Source organism: Aquarana catesbeiana, linkage group LG08 (genome assembly GCF_042186555.1).
Source record: "Aquarana catesbeiana isolate 2022-GZ linkage group LG08, ASM4218655v1, whole genome shotgun sequence".
NCBI lineage: Eukaryota > Metazoa > Chordata > Amphibia > Anura > Ranidae > Aquarana > Aquarana catesbeiana.
This window is the reverse complement of record NC_133331.1, coordinates 210,129,364-210,153,331: the sequence shown is the minus strand read 5'-3', so window position 1 is coordinate 210,153,331 and position 23,968 is coordinate 210,129,364. Positions and strand designations below refer to the sequence as shown.

Below are 23,968 nucleotides of genomic sequence, written 5' to 3'. Positions count from 1 at the left end.
CCCACTCGTGCTTGCACTCACCGGACTGCCTCACCCCTGCAGGGGTAAAAGGCATATGCAGACAATCCTGCGATAGCGAAACCGGGAAGTGATCCTCCGTCCAGGGGTACTTTATCCTTATAGATAGACCCCAACGGAGGCTGGTCGTTCACAGTTGCCCCATTAGACCTTTCGGGGTCTATCTATAAGGTAAGAGGTATGATAGTCATTTGTGGGTAAGTTTTGGTGTAAGTAGCCCAATGAAGGGTATATCAATTAGGGTAATCCGTAAGTTATGTATATTTTATTAAAATGATCTTGTTTCTTGTTACGTGGTATTTTTCACTTGCCAAGGTGAAAAGAACACTCTCTTGTATTTGAAATTAATAGAATATAAAATAAAATAAAAAGGGGGGGGTGGAAGGAGGTCTAAGTGTAGAGATTTAAATATTTAAGAATAAGTTATATTTTTCCCTAACAGTTTAATTCTACCTGAACTAAAATTGTAAAATAAATTGAGGGGAGTGTTTTGATTTTGCATAGCTATATCTGAACTAAAACTTTGACATTTATAGGAGATAATTTTTTGGATGACAGTTAGTTATATTAACAGGGACTGGAACAGAAACTGGTATGAAAGGATCCCAAATTCCTCAGCTCAGCAGAATAAAACTAAGTTGGTCTGGATTATTGACAAAGCTTTGGCTGAGGACATTATTGATATTTCAGCTGCGTATTTTTAAACATTAAGAATCCAAGCGTTGCAGTCTTCTATGCATTTTTTGAAAAACATTGCTCGGCTGCATCCTATGCTACCATACACTATAGCTGAAAAGCTGATCCATACATTTGTGTTCTCCCGACTTGACCACTGCAATGTTCTACTCCAGGGGTAGGCAACCTTTTGAACATAGTGTGCCAAAATATGTTTTTAAAAAATTTTAGAGTGCGAGCTACTAGAGCTGCACAATTAATCGTTAAAAAATTGCGATATCGATTCACCCCCCCCTGACAATCTATATTGCTGAGTTTGCTGATTCTTTCATATAACAAGTGGAAAGACTAGCTGTCAAAAGAAAACATCCGGGCAGTCTGCCAAGTTTAGAATATGAAACATTGTACCTAAACTTCCTTCTTAGATCAAAGGGATACACTTGTTTGTAAAATAAAGTCCAGGCAGTCTGCCAAGTTTTCAACAGTGTAAATGCAGGAAGTTTAACCACTTAAAGTCTAAATCTTTTTCTGACACTTCTTTCTTAAGTTAAAATCAATATTTTTTGCTAAAAAATTACTTGGAACCCCCAAACATATATTTTAGCAGAGACCCTAGGGAATAAAATGGCAATTGCTGCAATATTTTATGCCACACTTTATTTGTCCAGCGGTCTTTCAAATGCAGATTTTTGGGAAAAAATACACTTCAATGAATAAAACGAAAACGCCGCGAGAATCGTGAGAGAATCATGATCTATCTTCTAAGCAAAAAAAATCACGATTCTCATTTTAGCCAGAATCGTGCAGCTCTACCAGCTACAGAAAAGTCAACTTTACACTCTCAATCATGAAAAGAAATTTGAATAAAGGAAATGCTATAAACAACAAATAATAGCAAGAAACTAATATTGAGATCAGCCTAATATGTGCACCTCCACACCTCAGATCACTCCAATTCCTGCACCTTCATACCTCAGAACACCCCAATTCCTGCAACTTTATACCTCAGATCACTCCAGTTCCTGCACCTTCATACCTCAGAACACCCCAATTCCTGCACCTTCACACCTCAGATCACCCCAAATTCCTGCACCTTCACATCTCAGATCACCCCAATTTCTGCACTTTATGATCACAAAACACCCCAATTCCTGCACCTAAATACTTCAGATCACACTAATTCCTGCACCTTCAAATCAGTCCAAATTACTGTACCATCACAACTCAGATCACCCTAATTCCTGCACCCTCATACCTCAGATCACCCCAAACTCCTGCACCTTCACACCTCAGATCATTCCCGATTCTTGCACCATCACTCTTCAAATCAGCCCAATTCCTGCACCTTCATATCTCAGATCACCCCAATTCCTGCACCTTCACACCTCAGATCATCCCTAATTCTTGCACTATTAAACTTCAGATCAGACTCAGTTTCAAATAAACTCAAATTCCTGCACCATCACACATCGGATCGCTCCAATTCTTGCACCTTCGCACCTCAGATCACCTCAATCCTGCACCATCAGACCTCAGATCGGTTCTAATGCCTGCACCTTCACATCTCAGATCAGCCCCAATTCTTGCACCAGTGAACCTCAGATCAATTTCAGCAGCCTCTCATCTCAAATAAACTCAATTTCCTGCACCTTCACACCTCAGATCACCCGAATCCTGCACCATCAGACCTCAAATCATCCCAATTCCTGCATCATCAGAACTCAGATCACCCCAATTCCTGCATCATCAGAACTCAGATCACCCCAATTCCTGCACCTTCACACCTCAGATCAGTCCCAATTCCTGCATCATCAGAACTCAGATGATCATCACAATCCTGCACCATCACACCTCAGATAAGCCCCAATTCTTGCACCATTAAACCTCAGATCAGACCCAACTTCTGCACCTTCAGATCTCCAAATAAACTCAAAATACTGCACCATCACACCTCAGATCACCCCAACGCCTGCATAGTTACACCTCACATCACCCCAATTCCTACATCCAGTGCCAGGACAAGGTCATATGTTGCTCAGGGCAATGACAAACAATAGTGACATAATGTTTGTAATATATGTAATGTTTGTGACATGCGCTGTGGTGTCACTAGAAGGAAAAAAATGCTGCTGCAGCCCTGTCAGTTTGAGGAGGACTGATTGGCAACTATGTCTTCAGGATGAAAGAGGGGGGAGCTGGGCTCTGAAGGTGCATGAAACTGAAAGGCTTGGGGGGGGGGAGTCGTAAGGGCTTATTCATACTGCCTGCACTCTAAACCAGAGCAGGTTAGTGTGCTGGCAGGTGTCCATTTTAGCTGCAGTAAGCTGGCAATGAGGGAGTGGTGTGATGCACGTTTCAGCACATCACACAGTTCCCTTTTTTCAACTTTTTTTGAAGCGAACAAAATTACACTATTTGTGGCTGCAGTGATATGCAGTGCCATACAGTGCACTGTGATAAAATGTATCATGGCTGCATTCTATAGCAGCTTACTGCACCGCATATTTGCTTTGCATTGTAAACAAGGCACACGGAAAACAATTGTATTCTACCTGCCCTAGCAGTGACTGGCAGTCTTCCAGTGTGGAAAAACGCCAATCACCACACTAGTGTGAATGAGCCCCTCATAGTATGAGTTAATGAAGATCAGAGTGAAGGGCTGCAGAGAATGTGCTAGGTGCATGATTTTGATAGGACAGTTGCTGGGATGGAAAAGGTGTCAGCACAGAAGGGTGTGTGGACGCCTGTGGAATGCCCAGAGCTGACATCAGAGGCAAGATTTATGTGAGGAGAGCAGAATTATAAACAGAAGAGCTGATAAAGTGAATGGGAAAACGGCAGGGGGATCGGTGCAAGGACCATCTGAGTTACTGCAAGGTTGTGGCTGGGAGACATGTGTACACACAGAAAGGGAATGACGCAGGAGTGAAATGAGCTCAGAATAAATTGCAGAAAGGTCTCACAGTGTGATACTGGCTGTTGCAGCTGTGCTGCTTTTTAACAAGGGAGCCCCCAGATCCTGCCCCCCCTATGTGAGTGACTTTGGATTTTTCATGTTCCTATCCCATAGACTTTAATAGCGTTCGTATCTTCGCTAAAAAATAGTTAAATGCCTAATAGCCAACATCAGCATGAGCATGGTTGTTTCCATAATAATAATGCCTCAAATGCAAAATATTATTGTATAGAATTAAAAAAATCAAACAATAGTAAATGTATTTTCTATGTATGGTGGTGCTATAGCATTTAAAAAATCAAACACTAGTAAATGTTTTTTCTATGCATGATAGTGCTCAGCCCAATAGTCTAGTGGTCTGTGCTTTTACCTTGAAAGACTCATGGGTTCAAATCCCACAAAGGGTATCACCTACTGAAAGCATGCATTGTACTCAGCAGCATATGCTAAAAATAGGCGAATGCCAGTTAGCCAATGCACATCAGTTTGGTTGATTCCATAATATTAACTCTTCAAATGCATGCACTGGTATGCAAGTATTCAATATTATGGTGTGGAATTCCAAAAATCACACACCAGTTAAAGAGGAAATAAACCCTGATGGGTTTTACTTCCTCTTTTGTTCTCTACAAACCGTGCAAAGTAAAAACATAACGGGCTAGTATGCATTGCTTAACATAATTTCATTTGATATTAGCTGTAAGCAAAAAACACATACGGGAAAGATGAAAACACTTAACTTCAAGAGAGCAAATTTTCCAAGGATGATGGCTGCTCTCCAGGACTTGGACTCGGAGGGAATATTGGCATCAATGGGCACAAAACAGAAATGGGAATTCTTCAAAGTGACTGTTTGTAAACTCACTGCAAAGTATATTCCCATGGGCAATAAGTTTAAAAAGCTAAAAACAAAACCTGTGTGGCTCACGGCCAAAGTTAAAAAAGCTATAAATAATAAAAGAGCTTTTCAAAAATATAAAAATGAAGGAACACTAGTGTCATTTAAAACTTACAAAGAATATAACAGAATATGTAAAAAGGAAATCAAGGACGCAAAAACTCAAAACAAACGACAGATTGCAAAAGATAGTAGGACAAACCCCAAAATATTCTTCAAATATATTAATAGTGAAAAGGTCAGGTCTGAGCATGTAGGCCCTTTACAAAATAATCTAGATTGGGTGACTGGGGACAAAGAGATGGCAAATTTATTAAATACTTTCTTCAGCTCTGTGTATACAGAGGAGCATGAGGAGCTCATGTCCATAATGGGGGTGGTAGTGACACAGCCCCAAATGATCCACAATGGCTCAAAAGTGAAATGGTCCACAAATATTTAGACAGAATAAAGGTGGATAAAGCACCTGGACCAGATGGCATCCACCCATGGATCCTAAAAGAATTGAGCTCTGTAATTACAACGCCATTGTATCTAATTTTTAGGGACTCATTAATGACGGGAATAGTACCACTGGATTGGCGTAGGGCCAATGTGGTGCCTATATTTAAAAAGGAAACAAAGTCTTTACCAAGTAACTATAGACCTGTTAATTTAACTTCTATAGTCGGGAAGATACTCAAGAGTTTAATAAAAGACCACATAGATGAGTTCTTGCTGGGAAAAAATATTTTAAGCAACAGACATCATGGATTCATGAAAGACAGAAGTTGTCAAACAAACCTGATTTCTTTTTATGAGGAGGTAAGTAAAACCTTGGACAGAGGGGTGGCTGTGGACGTGGTATACTTGGATTTTGCAAAAGCGTTTGATACAGTTCCCCACACACGACTAATGTGTAAGGTAAAGTCTACAGGCTTGGAAATATCAGTTTATAAATAGATAGAAAACTGGCTAAAAGACAGAATTCAATTCAGAGGGTAGTGAATAATGATTCTTACTCTGATTGGTCTAAGGTTATCAGTGGTGTACCCCAAGGTTCAGTGTTGGGAACCTTACTTTTTAACATCTTTATAAATGATATAGGGTCTGGGATTAAAAGTAACATTTCTGTCTTTGCAGATGACACTAAACTATGCAGTGGAATGATGTCCTTACAGGATGTCTCCAATTTACGACCTCAATGCACTGTCTAATTGGGTGACTGTGGCAGATGAGGTTTAATGTTGATAAATGTAAAGTTATGCACTTGGGGGCTAAGAATATGCATGCATCATACATACTATGGGGAGTACAACTGGGGGAATCAATGGTGGAGAAGGATCTGGGGGTTTTGGTAGGTCATAAGCTCAATAATAGCATGCAATGCCAAGCTGCAGTTTCCAAAGCGAGCAAAGTCCTTTCTTGTATTAAGAGAGATATGGACTCCAGAGAGAGAGATATAATTTTGCCCCTGTACAAATCATTAGTAAGACCTCATCTGGAATATGCAGTTCAGTTTTGGGCACCAGTTCTCAAAAAGGATAACGGGGAACTGGAGAAAGTGCAGAGAAAGGCAACCAAACTGATAAGAGGCATGGAGGAGCTCAGCTATGAGGAAAGATTAGAGGAACTGAATTTATTCACTCTTGAGAAGAGGAGATTAAGGGGGGATATGATCAACATGTACAAATATATAAGGGGTCCATATAGTGAACTTGGTGTTGCGTTATTCACCTTACGGTCATCACTGAGGACAAGGGGGCACGCTTTACGTCTAGAGGAAAAGAGATTTCATCTCCAAATACGGAAAGGTTTCTTCACAGTAAGAGCTGTGAAAATGTGGAATAGACTCCCTCCAGAGGTGGTTCTGGCCAGCTCAGTAGATTGCTTTAAGAAAGGCCTGGATTCTTTCCTAAATTTGCATAATATAACTGGGTGCTAACATTTATAGGTAAAGTTGATCCAGGGAAAATTCGATTGCTTCTCTGGGATCAAGAAGGAATTTTTCCCCTGCTGTAGCAAATTGGATCCTGCTTTTCTGGGGGTTTTTCACCTTCCTATGGATCAACTGTGGGTATAGGATTGGGTATATGGGATTGTATGATATTTTTTATTTTATTTATTTATTTTTTATGGTTGAACTGGATGGACTTGTGTCTTTTTTCAACCTAACTATGTAACTATTGCATACTAGCCCATTATGTGGCACTTACCTGCAAACGAAGCCTGCGCTGTCCCCGCTGGGGGCCGCATCCATCTTTGCCCCTCTTTCTTCCGGGGCCGGACTCCTTCTGTGTGACTGGCTGGAACCACGTGATGTCAATCCCACACATGCGTGCCGGAGCCGCCAGAAACGGCACTCGCTCGGGAAGAAACAGCATGGACAGCCATTTCTTCACAGCACATGCGCAGATGACATCATCAGCGTACAACAAGGTAAATATCTCCTAAACGGCGCATGTTTAGGAGATATTTACAGTACCTATAGGCAAGCCTTATTCTAGCCTTACCTATAGGTACAAGTTCTAAAAAGGGGTTTACAACCTCTTTAATGTGCAGTTTACACTTTATTTGGAACTGGAAAAATCAACACAGCTGCCTTAGGTGGGTGGTAGGCTGGCTGGGATTTGAACTCCTAACCTGAGTGCTTTGTAGACATCAGTGCACATGACCAAGCCATTGTGCTAAGTACACTGAGACATGCATAATAGTGTAGTATGATTAAAGAATGAACATAAATAATTACTGCTTTATATTCACATAAAAAAACAAAATTAACATGAAAAAAAAAACATAACAGGTATGTAACTGTAAATGTTCAATACATGTAACTTTACAGAATAGCAGACATTACTCTGTAATACTCATTCATAACTGCATTCGTTAGCAAAAGAAGAAAACAAACTAGGAATACTAATTAGAATGTACATAAATAGATGCACATGAGGTAGAGAACATCTCACATAAAAATGTTTTATTCACAATTACATGATCATGGATGCAGTGCAGTTCCCTATAATAAACTTGGCAGCAATTGGCACTTGCAAATCTGCAGAAATGCCGATTTGCAGCTATGTACTACATATGTTGGGTTTTTTTTATTATTTTGCCTTGACATACACTTTACCCTCTGATTCACACTTCAGTGTAAAGGCGGTCTTGAAGTTCTTTTGCGCATGTTTTTAAGCACAGACTGCTTTACAGGAGCTTCTTTGGGGCAGAATCAAAGGTTTTTAGCTTTACATACGTACATTTATCATAGGAGCTCCTGAAAAACAGGCATAACACGCATTTCTGCAAATTTTTTTTTGCACGCTCCTATTAAAGTTATTCGGGTCAAGAATGCCTTGTTCTGCTTGTAGCATTTGATACAAGAAGCTTCCATACTTTTCTAGTGCAGAGATTGAGTCATTTCACTGAGCAACATAAACATTTGAAAGTCACATTTAAATATTACTTGGCAGTAATTGCTTTCAACTTTCAGCTCTGCATTTATTATAAATATCCTCACCATCATCTTGCATATCTTTAAAGGAGAAGTATAGCAAAAGTTCCTTTTGGTCATACTTTTCTTCTGGGTCATAGGACTACACAAGAGGGGTGACTGGCAGCCATGGCTCTCCGCTCAGAGCGGGCCCAAGAACGGAGCGATCAGCGGCCTTTGATCGCTCAGTTCTTAGTGTAGAGCCAGCAGGGGACAGCTGCAGTTCGGATCGTTGCTGCAGCCATCGTGAGTATAAATGTTTGGTTTTTTTGGATCCCGTACTTCTCTTTTAACTATATTTTATCTCATCGACAGATGAATCCATGCAGAAACTATTTGACAATGGCAGTGGTGTCGTCTACCAAAATATCCAATCTTGGCTGACCTCGCGGCACACCCTTCTTCAAATGACAGGTGCACTTGCCATTGCTAACTTTGCAAGAAATGGTAAGTTTTGGGATTAGGATGCAAAAGTTAAATCAATGTCATGAAAATCAAGTTATTTTACAAATTCATCAGTCCAGATTGCCCAAAATGCCCAAAAAAGTGGAGTTTTTACCCTTAGCAATCAATGAGGCTTCATCTTTATTTATGGGGATATACATCAAGAACTTTGACTGGGCAAAAGGAAGGATACGTTTTTCAGATTTCTGCATTTTCATTTTTTCATTATTTTATTTATTTAAAGTGGTATTAAACCCAAAAGCAAAAATGTATTATGTTGCAGTTTACCAATTCTTAGATGTGATGGCTGTATTTCTTTTTTTTGGCTTTTTTTCTTCTATTTTCATCTGATGATCCAGCCAAAAAAAGCTGTTGTTTTCCTTTTGGGATACGGGTTTTACATAAATACATAAAACTGATCATTGTAAGTACACCTGCCAGTGTTGAATGGTTTGTCTCATCCTTGCAGATTGTATCATTTACAGGGATGAGACAAACCATTCAACACTGGCAGGTGTACTTACAATGATCAGTTTTATGTATTTATGTAAAACCCGTATCCCAAAAGGAAAACAACTGTTTGCTGCAACTATAAAGTGTGAGCTGGGGTCTGGCTTCAATGTGTTAGTGTATTTAAACCCGCTAGTATATCTAACACTCCCCTCCCCCCAGACTGACAGTGCTGCTGTCTGCTGTGTCCCTGTGCTCCTTCATCTAGAGTGTAACTGACCAGATTACTAGGTGAAAACAGAAGGAAAAAAAACATACAAAAAGAAACCTAATGCAGCCACCCCATCTAATGATTGGTAAGCTGCAATATATTAAAGTTTTGGTTTTGGGTTTAATACCTCTTTAAATGTTATAAAGCTAAACTGCAGCTTTAAGAGTAACTGAAAAATAAGTAGAAGAAAGTCATAATAGAAAAAGCAGAACTGCAATTGGCAGCGCATATGCTATAAAATGTAGCATATTAATTGGCACCCTTTTTGCCAGTAGTGTTTAAATCCTCCAGCACTCCAGAAAGGGGATGGGTGTCTACACTCAAAGGAAGACAGTTATCATCCAGAATGAACCTCATTTAACCACTTCAGCCCCAGGAAGGATTTACCCCCTTAATGGCCAGGCCATTTTTTGCGATACGGCACTGCATTACTTTAACTGGCAATTGCCCGGGCGTGCGACACTGTACCCAAATAAAATGTATATTCTTTTTTTTCCCCACAAATAGAGCTTCCTTTTGGTGGTATTAGATCAACTCTGCTGTTTTTATTTTTTGTGCTACAAAAAAGACTGTCAATTTTGAAAAAAAAAACAATAATTTTATTTCTGCTATAATACATGTTCAAAAAAAAATGTAAAAGAACTAATTTCTTCATTAATTTAGGCCAATATATATTCTTCCACATATTTTTGGTCAAAAAATCCCAATAAGCGTATATTGTTTGGTTTGCGCAAAAGTTATAGTGTCTACAAACTATGTGATAGATTTAGGGATTTTTTATTGTTTTTACTGGTAATGGCGGCGATCTGCGATTTTTAGCCGGACTGCATCATTGCGGCGGACAAATCTGACCCTAAGTGACACTTTTTGGGGACCAGTGACACCAACACAGAGATCAGTGCTAAAAAAATGCACTAATCACTGTATAAATGACACTGGCAGGGAAGGGGTTAACATCAGGGGCAATCAAAGGGTTAACTGTGTTCCCTGCTAGTGTTTTCTAACTGTGGGGGGTGAACTGACAGAAAGAACACAGAGATCGCTGTTCCTGATTACTAGGAAGAGAAGATCTCAGTGTACTTCCCTGTCAGAACGGGGATCTGCCTTATTTATATAGGCAGATCCCCATTCTGCCTCTCTGTGGAGTGATCGCATGTGGCCGGCGAACATCGGGTCCTCGGGACCCGCGGATTGGCTCCCGCGCCTTGCAGCAGGTACGTGCGCGCCCACAGTATGTAGTACACAAAACAACGTACAGGTATGTTGTATCATGCAACAGAGCCGCCCTGCCGCAGTATATATGCGGTTAGGCGGTCTTGAAGTGGTTAATTATGTTTGTGCGTGTAAGACACTGTGAGATGTTAAAAGTTTTAGAACAACCCACATTTTTTTGAGTTTTTATTGAAACGTAAAAAGTGTAGCTAAAGGCATTTTCTCAAATTCATTTTGGATAGCATAAGGAAAGGTTAAAACCCCTGTCTATTTTTTTATTTTGTTTTTTTTTTTTTTACACCTGTGTGCCATAGGGGAGATGTCCCTTAACTTCCTATCCCATAGCCAAAACAGGAAGTGAGAGGAAATCCCCCCAAAATGAGGGAATTCAAGGGTGTCAACAGGGTCTTCAGAACAAGTGTCCCCATTGTAAGATTTCCCATCACTTATTCTGATTGTTGGAAGAACAACTTACAGAGCTCCCTCCTAACCGCAAAGCTATACGATGAAATATTCGCTCCCATCATAAAACACTCCACCATCAGAGCGCTTCTTAGCATTGCAGCCGGGAAGGGCATGCAAGTAAAACACCTAGACGTTAAAACTGCTTTCCTATATGGAGACATTAAGGGAGACCTCTACATGGAGCAACCACCAGGGTTTGAGCAAGGAGACACCTTGTATGTAAACTTCAGAAGAGCATCTACGGTCTTACGCAATCTGCAAGGATGTGGAATGAGAAAGTGAACAAAGTATTTACCAGAGAGGGATTCTCAAGAAGTAAAGCAGACCCCTGTCTGTACTCCAAGAATTAAGAAGGCAGATGGATATACATCCTTATCTATGTCGATGACATTGTAGCCTGTTTTGAACAAGGAGGGGATTACAATCAGATAGTTCACAAGCTGAAAGAAAACTTTGAAATCAAAGAACTTAGGAACATTAGCTACTATCTGGGAATCGAAATAGAGAGAGAAGAAGATGGAAGTTATCTTCTCAACCAATCTCAGAAAATCTCCGAAATCTTGGAACAATTCCATATGTAAGATGCAAAGGAAGTGAAAACTCCTATGGAACCAGGCTATCAAAAGAGCAATGAAACAGAAAACTTGCTACCCACAATGACATGTATCGCAGAGCAATCGGTAAGCTGCTATATGTTGCCACTGTGAAAAGACCAGACATAGCCGCAGCAGTGGGCATACTAATGCAGGAAAGTCTCAGCTCCCTGTCAGCATGACTGGAATGTAATAAAAAGAGTGATGCAGTACCTCAAAGGAACAATTCAGATGAAGTTACGGTTACCAGCAACATCCAATCCAAAACTGGTCAGATATGTGGATGCTGATTGGGCCGGGGACTGTACTGACCGCAAATCCACAAGTGGATTCATCTTCCAGTATGGGGAAGGAACCATAAGTTGGTCTAGTCTAAAGTAAGCAACTGTCGATCTATCTTCAACTGAAGCAGAGTACATTGCAGCAGCATACGCGTGTCAAGAAGCGATGGATGGATTTGTGGACATTGGGATAGACATTACAATACCAATTCCCATTCCCATTTTTGAAGACAACCAGGGTTGTATAAATCTTACGCAGTCAGAAAGGGTCAATCCTAGGACCAAACACATCAACGTCAAGTATCACCTACTAAAGGGACCATCAAGAGCAAGGTGTTATTGACATTCAATACTGCCCATGAAAGGAGATGACTGCTGATGCACTCACCAAGCCTTTATTGAAGGAACATCATAGCTATTTCCAGAAGAAGCTAATATAATTTGACAAAGCACATGTTGTTGAGAAGGGGTGTTGGAAGAACAACAACATGTAATGTAAATTTGCTTATATAAACTGACAATATGTACTGTATGCATTATACCTTTCTATCCAGCAGGTGGCACTGCAGTATGATAGTGTGTTATTCTATGGTAAAGTAATAACAGGATGATCTTTCTATGTTAAGTGCATGTACTTGTATTGTCCTGTTTCCTGTAAGACATGCATGCAGCAAGCTTCCAAGTGCATGATTCAATACAGTATCCTGATACTACTAATACTGATGTCATCCCAAAATTTGGGATTTTCTTTTGCTTTCACTGTCGATGATAATGGTAAATATAACCAAGAGAGAGGGTGAATCTTCCTAACGGGGATCACAGACAATAAAAACCTAACAAGTCTTCTAATCCCTCTCCATTCTGTCCAAAACAAAAAAAAGTTTTGCCTTTAGTTACACTTTATCTTCTCAAAGTACTCTGAAATTAAAGACCCCTTTCACACTGAGGCAGTTTTCAGGCGCCTGAAAAGCACCTGAAAACTGCCTCTCATTCATTTGAATGGGTACTTTCACACTGGAGCGGTGTGCTTTGCGGGGCGGTAGAAAAAGTCCTGCAAGCAGCATCTTTGGGTCTTGTTAAAAAGCGCTCCAAAAACACCCCTGCCCATTGAAATGAATGGGCAGCGTTTTCAAAGTGCCTTAAAAGTGCTTTGAATGCGCCGCAAAACTGGTCTTTTTTGGGGGGTTTTAATGTCACACTGTGACGTGACCTTAAAAGAAGCGACCTGCTAAGACACGAAAAGCGCCGCTAAAGCACCACAAAAACATCCAGTGCTTTAGCGGTTGTTTTAATAGCACTTCAGTGTTAAAAGGGTCAAAGTGATATTAAAAAGAGAAGTGTTAATTGCAATAATTCATTCACATGCCACTATATTGTGTTTTATTTCTTATAACTTATTCCTGCAGCTCTGTTGTGTGGTCACATGATCTTTCCCTGTTCTCTGGCATCTGCAGGGAAAGATCTATGGCTTCCATTTCTCTGCTGATGTATACACTCTACAGTGTTAGAAGAGCAATTCAATGTAACGGAGGAGGACATAGAGGAAGAGGGGGGACTTTTATTTACCACTGTGTATACGCCCACATGTGGGACTCTATAGTAATGTGGGCTGCATGGATAAGAAAAAGTAGGAACTGAAGAGCTTAGACGGGAACTGAAACTGGAGCATGCTCAGTAGGTGACAGCTGGTCTTCAAAATCTCAGGCTTGTTTTAAGAAAGGCCTAGATGCTTTCCTAAATGCACATATTATATATCTGGATACTAATATTCAGGGCTTTTTTTCAGCAGGAACGCGGGGGAATGCAGTTCCGGCACCTCCAGCAATGAATGTATGTAATGCCAAGGATTGCTGGAGTGTGCTGGAGGGTCTATTTTTGTATGGAGGTCTATTGTTGCTAGTAGGGGGGGTCTTATGTTTCTGGGGGGGGTCAATTGTTGCTGGGAGGGATCTACTGTTGAGGGAGAGCTCTACTGTTGCGGGCTCCTGGGGGGTCTATTGATGCAGTCTGTTGGGACAACTGTTACTGCTGTTGGTCTATTGTTGCGGGGGGCCATCTGTTGTGTGGGGGATCTATTTTTGCTGGGGTGAGGTCTATCATTGCTGGGGGGGTCTACTGTTGCTGGGGTGGGTCTATTGTTGCTCACTGCAGGGGATCTGTTTTGCTGTCTCTCTTTTTATCATTAACAAATTCCATGCAAATGACTTAGTAGAAAAAATGATACTTGGTTCTGTATTCTCTTAAAGGGACGGTACTGGGAGGTTGGTAGGAGGTGGAACCAAGTAACGGTGCTCAGAGGCGGGTAGAGAGCGGAAACAAAGGGTGAAGGTCGTAGTACCTACACCTATTCTCTGAGAAAAAAAGCACTGCTAATATTCATAGGTAAAGTTGATCCAGGGAATATCCGACTGCCTCTTGGGGGATCAGGAAGGAACCCCCCCCCCCCCCACTGGAGCAAATTGGATCATGCTTTATTGGGGTTTTTTAGCTTTCCTCTGGATCTACTGAGGGTATTGGATAGTGTATATGGAGGTTTTCTATTTGAGTGTGTTGGTTTTCTTTTTTTTTTCTCTGTTTGTTGAACCAGGTGGACTTATGTCTTTTTTTAACCAGATTAACTATGTAACTATGTAATATGCATGTTAAAGATGCAATATGGATAATATCGTCACTCACTACTCAATCACTCATGAAAGTTTTACTTCAACTTCACCTTAAACGTAACCCTAAAAGTAAGTCCCAAACAACCAACTTCAAATCCAGTGCCCTCCAGCCACCTCCACAGTCTCTTAGCCCATATCAGCCACAGAGCCCTGATATTACCACAGCCCTAGTGACCCCCAGCCTGTTTTACCTCTAGAGCCCATATTTCCCCCTGGAATGACTCCAGCCCACCTCAGCCCTGAGGCCTAGTAGCCCAATAACAGCCTTAGTGCTGTCCACTCCACAAATTCCTAACTTCCTATAGCCACAGAGCCCCCAGCCATCTCCTTAGCCTTCAAGCCTCTCTTTGTCCCAAGGCTCCCTCAGACCCTTAGCTCCAGTGCCCTATCCCTCAGATGTTCTCAGTCCCAATGCTCCCCAGCCTACCTCAAAGCCCTCTGTCCAGTATTGCTTCCTCATTCACAGCCTCTCAGCCCAACTCTGCCCCAGAGACCCTTAAAGCTTTACAGCCCACCTCAGCCTCAGTTACCTCCTGCTCCCTTTAGTAAAAAAAGCCCCCCTGCTCACCATAGCCCCCAAATCTTCCCCAAAGCCAAAGCTCTAAAGCCCATCTTGCCCCCATTTCTTCTCAGCTCCACAGCCTCTGCTCCAGTCCACCTTAGCCCTAGAGACCTCTAGAGTCCCCCAGTGCCACTTTAGCCCTAAAGATCGCCAACCATTGTCAACCCAAGTGCCCACCAGTACTATCCACAACCTCCTAAGACCAGATCCACACCAGTGCCCCCAGGCACCACTGTCCAGGCTCAAGAGACTCTCCACTGCTCACTTCAACTCCAAAGCTCCCCAGCATCAGAGCACCCCATTCCTCTCCACAGCCCCTCAACCTATGTCAGCCCAAGAGCCTTAGAGCAAACTCCCAGCTTAGTCCAGTATTTCCCAAACTATCTTTATAGCATTTCATTAAACTTCATCCACCCCAGATCCGCCCCTTCCCAGAACTCATCAGACCCTATTGCCCATCAGCCTACCTGAGCTACAAAGCCCCCCCTCCAGGGCCCTAATTCCCACCTTATCCTAAGCTGCCCCCCTGCACAGCCTCCTCCACAGCCCTCAAGACCACCTTAGCCCCAGAAACCCACAGCACCTTCAGCAGAATTTGATTCCCTGAGTTCCCTTTCCCTCTCTGCAGCCTGCATCTGACTCAAAGCTCTCCACCCCCCCCCCCCCCATTTGAATTCCCTCAGCCTGTCTAAGCATGACAGCCTTTCTTTTGGAGCTCCCAAAAGCCTCTCAGCCTCCTCTAGGAGCTCCACGGCCCACCTTAGCCCAAGTATTCCCTAGCCACCTCCACAGTTTCTGCACATGTTTACCAAAGTGCCCATCAGGGGGCATGGTCTGGTCGCTCAAGATAATAGCCGCTTGATCCCAGAGCTCCGGCTGAGGTAATCTCCATAAGCGGCTAATCAGCAGCCTAAGCCCGCAAGACCGAGTGCCTGATACAGCCTGACACAGCCCAGAGTCAGGATGACAAGAGGAGGTCACTCCAGCCGCTCCTCCAGTGCTCAGCAGCCCAAAAAATGTACAGACTTCTTTCCTGGGTCTGGCAGAGAGGACACACAAGATGGCACTGGAAGCTGCAGGGATGCACCTCTCCCTCGCACAGGCACAGCGTCGCTCTCCAGCATATCTGACGCATAGCTCCAGGACATGGAACAGGGAGAAAATCAGTCGCAGAAGGGACCTGCATCTTCTCCATTTGCCTCAACACAATCTAAAGGGCATGTGAGTAAAAGATATAACTGTAAGTGAACCATTAGTTTCTGCCCGGTTCGCACTCGTGCACATGCGCAGGCGTCTACAGATGCCTGGGCGCATCAATGCGTATGCACGTGCGCGGCGGACTCCGTGCACACACAGGAGCCTGTCCATAACACCAATTAGTGCCAGACGGACTACTTAAGGAAGTGCTCTGACCCCAGACCGTTGCTGACTGGTCTTCAGCTGTTCCTTGATATCTGAATCCTGCTATTATCCTGCCTGATACCTGTTGATAAACCTGGCTTGCCTTGACCCTGCTTCTGGACTCTGTTTATGTTCTGACTACCGGTTTCTGATCCTGGCTTCCCATTGGACCCTGCTTCTGCCTGCTGCCTTGTACCTTGCTGCCCGCCTGTTACCAGACCATGCTATCCTTGTGACCCTGCTCCTGCTTCCTGTGTTGCTCCCCATCATTCTCTGAGTGTCTGCGACTACGGTCCTGCGACCCACTGCAACTTCTTACTGCAAGTCTACTAGGAACTTTACAATACCTGACGTTCCAGTACCACTGTTCCAGCGGAGTGCCTCTTTAATCCCAGCTGATCCTTAGTGCACGAATACCTTCCCTGAGCTGACTGTTCTGACTGTTCCTGCTCTTCCAAGATCACATCCTCTGCTACAACTCTCTGGGTCCACATCTGCAGGCACTCATGTTCCTCCTGGCCCCCAGTTCCCTCTGTTCCACTTCCAGCAGGACCTGGGCGGGAGATACAAGAGAGGCCGACCTCGTCATTTTAGTCTCCTCCCAGGTACGTGACAATAACTCTTTTATGGAGCACTGTGACTTAGGATAGGAGCCTTGGGACACACTATCCTCTTTCCCTGCCACTGACCAACCTGCATCAGAGAATACACTTAAAGAAATGCTCATGTCTCTAAAACAGGATTAGCAAGTAGATTTGTATAAAAACATCACCAATCTACAGATTGAGGAGAGGGTTGATTAAGTGGAAACTAAGCTAAAAGACTCTGTAACAGCTCATAATGAATTAGTGGACTGTTATCAGGAGCTCAATGCTGACATCCAGTAGATGAAAAATAAAATTGCAGATTTAGAGGATCGTTCCAGGAGGAATAACCTCAAGTTTTGAGGTATCCCTGAAACAATTTCTCCTCCTGTGATTGTTCCCTATATCCTACAACTGCTTAAAACCTTACTCCCGCTGGAAGATCATAGACAGAGCCCACAGAATCACCAAACCTAGCTCACTTCCAGATACAGTCCCATGGGATATTGTGGCAAGAATTAATTTCTTCCATGTTAAAGACAGAGCTATTGTGGCAGCCCACAAAGCAGGCAAACTTCCGGGACCCTTCTCACATATCTCTATTTATGCTGACCTCTCATCGGCAACTCTAGCAAGGTGGAGGCAATTTTCCCCCATCACGGAGGCTCTTAGACACAAGAAAATGGTCTATAAATGGCTCTTCCCTGCCGCACTTCAAATCACTCATCATTGACATAAATATGTTCTCCAATCACCAGCAGAATACAAAAAGCTGCCACAACAATGGGGCATCCCACCAACCTTCACTCCAAATCCACACCATCATTCCAAATCTCCAAACTTACTCTCCCAAGCTGGGAAAGCGGGCCCTGGCCCAGGATAAGGAGCTAAGCATACAAGGGCTTTCAAAGCACGTATAGGCAATTCCTAACATGGTGCTTCCTCATGGCTGGACTTTTTGTTGTTCACGTACCCTCACACGATAGTAGTCTATCCGAATATTTCAGTTTGAAGGACTCTAAGTTTGAGGTTTTTTTTTACTGCGCAGTTTGATCTCTTCTGCTACGTGTACCTACAATATTGTGTTTATAATCTTTACGTTTTATTTTCAGTTTTTTTAATAGTTTTTATTGCAGCTGTTGTTACTCAGCAGTTCATAGCAGCTTTCACCAATAAGCTCAAATACAGCTAGGCTGTGGCATATTAACGTAGCAGCATAACTGACCCTAGGGTATACCCCATTTGGCCATTCTTTCCCAACCCACACAACCCTTCTGATAGTAAAGATGGCATTAAAATTGCCTCTTTAAATGTTAAGGGCTTAAACAGCCCACACAAAAGATCAATGTTATGGAGGAAAGCCCTCTCACAGAAATGTGATATAGTCTGTGCTCAGGAAACTCATATATCTACGCTTAACCCGCCTAGAATTAACCATCACAAATTTCCTCACTGCTTCTTTGCAAACTCCGACACAAAAACCAAGGGTGTGATGATCGCAATAAAAGACACCTTCATCTTCTCACAAAAATATTTAGAATGTGATCCCAATGGCAGATATATCATTTTAGGTGCCAAGATTAATAACCAACCGCTTACCTTGATTTCAGTTTACTCTCCCAATACTAAGCAGAAAAAATGTCTTTGCACCCTCTTTAAGCGTATTCGCACAGTGCAATATGGTGGTCTCATAATGTACAGAGACTTTAATGCAGTCCCTGACTCAGCCATAGATTCCACTAGCCTCAGTAGGAGATGCACCAATGACCTGCATACGCTGATTAAGGAGGAAGGTCTTTATGATGTCTGGAGAAATATGCATGGTTCAGAAAAAGATTACACTTTTTACTCAAATGCGCTTCATGTGTATTCCAGAACTAACATGTTTCTCGTGGAACAAACCATTCTCTTTTTAACGGCTGAAGCTAAAATTAGCATGATCCTTTAGTCCGATCATGCCCCAATCTCACTTACAATCCGTCTAGACCAAAATAACTCCTCTGATAAAATGTGGAGACTAAACTCACACCTTATTCACAACCCCATCCATGAGCAACATATCAAAAAAGAACTTGAAAATTTTTTTCTACAAAATGCTAATTCTGTGGACAAGGCACATACCCTATGGGCAGCCCACAAGGCCTTTATTAGAGGCGTCATTATAAAACTAGGAGCACAGGAGAAGCGTAAGTGGACGCAGACCATCCCCGATCTTACAAACTCTATAGATTCATTGGAATCCCAGAACAAAACTCAATACTCCCTAGATAGAGACAAACAATTGAAAAATCTTCGTTATCGACTCTCACAATGCTTTATCTCTCAGTATGACATTCTCTTAAAACGACTCAAATTCAATTTTTATTTGCAAGCAACAAATTAGGCACATACCTCTCGAACCAGATTAAACACAATAAAAGCAGAGTAGACTACCTACTAACTAGACAAACACGAGAAAAGACTCAAAAACCTGTTACACATAGCAAATAGATTTGCAGAATACTATAATGAACTCTACAATCTAAACTCTACTCAGGACCTACCTGCACCTTCAGCCACCCAAATTCACACCTTTCTCTCCTCATTACACCTTCCAAAAATATCCAAAGAACATCTCACTGAATTATTCACCCAATTCTCAATACAAGAGATTACCAAGGCGATCTCCAAACTACCCACGCATAAAGCCCCAGGTCCTGATGGCTTTGGCAATGGGTATCATAAGAAATTCAGTGCAATCCTAGCTCCGCACCTACAAAATTTATACAACTCAGCTGCACACAAAGCCACATTCCCTAAAGAAGCCCTGGAGGCATTAATACTCACCATACCAAAACCCAGAAAACCCCCTCACCTTCCAGTCAACTTCCATCCCATCTGTCTCCTCAACACGAACATAAAAGTCTACGCAAAAATCATGGCCACTAGATTAGAAAACATTATCCCTCTTCTAATACACCTTGATCAGGTGGGCTTTGTGAAAGGACGCCAAGCATCTGCTGGCACCAGACGCATTGTAAACCTGCTTCAATGGGCTGAGTCCCATCAAATGTCTTTTCTGCTCCTCTCCCTGGATGCGGAGAAGGCATTCCATCGGGTTCATTGGCTATATCTCAGGGAAGTACTACATACCTTTGGCCTCACAGGGTTTATTAACTCAGCTATCACTGCCTTATACTCTTCCCCCAGTGCAAAAGTATACACATCTGGCATCTTATCACAGGCTTTTGATATCACTAATGGAAGCAGGCAAGGCTGTCCCCTATCACCAATAATGTTCGGCCTGGTCATGGAACCACTCGCGCCCAAGCTATTAGAAGCCATCCTGAAATCTCAGGCATAACAATCGATTCTGAAAACTACAAAATAGGTCTATATGCAGATGATGTGATCCTTTCACTAACAAACCCCACAACTTCCCTCCCAGCAGTAACACACTTTTACAAGAATTCGGCCACCTTTCCCTGTAAAAGGTAAACATCTCCAAATAACAAATTCTCCTTATAGCACTTCCAAATAAATTGAAGGATCGGATAGCAGCGTCCTCTGGCTTCACGTGGGCCCAACATTCATGTATACAGTATCTAGGAATTAAAATAACCTTTCCCAGCTCTTCACTCTTCAAAACCAACTATGAATCTCTTCTAAGCAGCATATGGCAACAAACTAGTTCCTTCTCTAAATTTCAAGTCCCTTGGGCAGGTAGATCAGCAGTCAGGAAGATGCCAATATTACCAACGATACTTTACTACTTTAGAACACTGACTCCGCTTCAGGAATAAGATCTTATACAGACCTAAATCAGCAGCTGGGATGGGAATGCCCTTAAAATTATAAAAATTAAAATTCTACTACCACGCAGTCATCCGGGACCAAGTTAAAGCATGGTGGCACCCTCTACCCGACAAACAATGGGTACATATCGAACGGGCCATATTGGGCCACCCGCTAAAAGGTTTGTTAGGAGCACTGTCATTGGGACTTCCTCCCACCCCTCATCCAAATACCGTACCATGACAGCCGCAGCAAAATCCTGGCACTTCAGTAGATATTCACAACCTTGTCAGACCTCCTGTATTTACAACCCTCTTCCTTTTTGCTCCTTCAAACATCTCACTAAAGACCTCTCTCAGCAAATGGACGGAGTCAGGAATCTCTACCATCGGACACCTTTACGAAGGTGAGACACTTTGGTCATACTCAGATCTACAATTGAGTTTCAACCTGCCAAACAAAGACTTCTACAAGTACCTACGTATCACACGACACGTAATCAAATCCATCCGTAAAGAAGAGAGCAAAATCACACCAGATTTTTTATCTTTCATCCAAGACTACTCCACTATTCAAAAAGGAATATCATACTTCTACCTCAGGTTTCTGTCCCCCTCTTCAAAGGAAAAATCTCACTCTATGACGTTATGGGAAAAAGACCTCTCCCAATCCTTCCACATTCTACAATGGCACAATGCCACCAACAATGTATTTAAACATTCAAGATGTGCTACACACTGGGAATCCCAACTTAAACTTGTCCGCCACTGGTACTACACGCCAACACGCCTATCCAAGTTCTCTCCCTCCTACACACCACTTTGTTGGAGACAATGTGGAGAACCAGGATCCCTGTTGCACACATTGTGGCAGTGTCCTAAACTATTTCCATTCTGGATCAAAATATTTCACTTCATCTCCTCAGTAACTGGTTTTAAACTGGATCCAGACCCCGCATCAGCACTCCTTCTCCCCCTTCCCTTCATCATACACTGCATGATCGCAGCCAGGAGATCCATTACATCTAAATGGTAGCAAGCAGAACCTCCAGATCTCTCCTCTTTCACGGACTACCTTAACACACAATCTCTTATGTTCTCCATCAAGAATGGCGAAGGCCATTCCTTCTGGTCCCTTTGGTCACCTTGGCTTCAACACCTATTCTGCACAGCGCATCCGTAATGATGGCACGATAACACCCTTTGTTTCACTGGGAAGCCATCCTTTATGCTCCCCAAGCCTATCCTTTGTGGTCTCCCCTCTTTTTGAAAAACCCGGCTGGGTTTTTCTCCCTAGAGTTGTCAGAACCAGATACCGCATTTATGTAGCAGCTCTTTTGCTTACCTTCTATTATTTAACCCCTTTTACACACCTGTTCATCCTTTAAGAACTTGATATAGTGAACTACATTCTACAAATGTTTGGATCATTTTACCGGTTTCTTTTTCTTTTCTTGTTAAAATGTTTTTAAAAATGTTTTCACATGTCTAAGATTGGACACCACCTCCTGGAATATTATTATTTGAAATCTATGTTCATTACTTAATGGTAGCAAAATTGTATTAATAATACTTGTATATGCAACTTGAAATTTAATAAAATACGATTGATTCAAAGTGCCATCAATCCACCTCAATGTCAAATCCTGTCTCCAATGCCCCCAAGCCAACCTCAGTTCCAAACCCTCTCTCTCTAATGTTTTAAGCCCCACAGGCCACCTCAACCCAGGGCCTCTGATACCTTTTTCTACAAAAACCCAGCCTCACACCTATTAGTCCCCTTACTAACCTCCCAGCCTGCCTCAGCATGTGAGCCTTCTCAGCCCTCCAGGCCCCTTTACAGCCCCTCAGGCTACCTAGAGTTCCTCAGCTTATCCTAACCCAAGGGTCTGCTCCCAAGTGTCCCCCGGTCGCCAGATCCTCCAGCTTCTTTCAAGACCACTTAGCTTTAGAGTCAGCCATGTCACTCTACAGCCTCCCAACCCACCTCAAACCATAGAGTCTCACAGCTTCCCTGCAGCTCCACAAGCCCACCTCTTGCCCAGAGCCCCCCAGCTACCTCCAAAGCCTTTCAGACCAAAAGCCTGCCAGTTTCCCAACCACCATCCCCAAGAGTTCCACGGGCTACCTTAGCCCCAGTGTCCTTACCAACCTCAAAAAACTCTCTGCCCACTTTGGCCAAAGTGTGCACAGAGCCACACCCAAAGCCACAGATAATCCTCCCTCCAATGTTTCAAGATCTTTCAGACTCTCTCAGTCCCAGGGGCCCCAACCTTCCATTCCTCTCACCAGTCTACCTCAGCCCCAGATCAATCTCAGATCACCCCTCAGGACTTTAGGTCCAAAGCCTGCAGCCCTCTTCACAGTCTACTAGGCCCTTCTCCAGAGGTCCTACCCAATTCTAGAGCCCCCCCAGAACCTCCTAAGGTAACCTTTGCCCAATGGCCCCACTCCAGAACCCCCCACACAGGATATCTTAGCCTCAGACCAGAAGAGCCTGGTATGGATTGGGAGGGGGGGGGGGGGACCACACCGTTTTTTTTTCCTTAATTTTTCATTGCCGGCATATTTTTTTTACATTCACCTGTCAGCTGGGAATCGACAGTTAAATGTTCCAGCCACCTCCACAGATATAGTGTATCTAGGCCCTTGAGCAGGGGTAGGCAACCTCCAACATGGGTGCCACAAGCGGCATGCAAAGCCTCTTTTGCCAGCACGCGACTCCCTCCCCATGAGCAGAGCAGCACAAGGAAGTGTCAGTGAGACATAGCTTCTGCTGCACTCATGTATTTCAGTCTCAGAATTCCCCACACCACACCTGCACTGAGGGGGAGGTACTGTGCCCCCACACATTGTAAAAGATGGGAAACATTTCTCTAACTTTGCCATAGCTGCCATCATCAGCTCTTGTGATGGGGAAGAGATTGGGTGCAATTCTACTTGGGGGGCAGTCCCTGTTTCGAGAAAGAGGAGGACTGTGATTGGCCACTGTTAAAGCCAATCACAGTCCTACTAGCCCCTCCCACCATCTGGAGTGGTCCCGCTACCAATCTACATATATATATATATATATATATATATATATATATATACATATAGCGGGGACGGAAAGTATTCAGACCCCCTTAAATTTTTCACTCTTTGTTATATTGCAGCCATTTGCTAAAATCATTTAAGTTAATGTTTTCCTCATTAATGTACACACAGCACCCCATATTGACAGAAAAACACAGAATTGTTGACATTTTTGCAGATT

General features: G+C 42.9%; 1 protein-coding gene across 4 annotated transcripts in view; it reads left to right on the top strand.

The window, feature by feature from the left end:
* Positions 1–23,968, top strand: part of LOC141106257 (rap1 GTPase-GDP dissociation stimulator 1-A-like) — a 355,344-nt gene that overhangs the window by 260,465 nt on the left and 70,911 nt on the right. For all 4 annotated transcript variants that reach the window (XM_073596883.1, XM_073596882.1, XM_073596881.1 and 1 more), the window contains one exon: positions 8,329–8,460. In XM_073596883.1, coding sequence (XP_073452984.1) covers positions 8,329–8,460 — 132 coding nt within the window. The remainder of the gene's footprint in view (positions 1–8,328; positions 8,461–23,968) is intronic.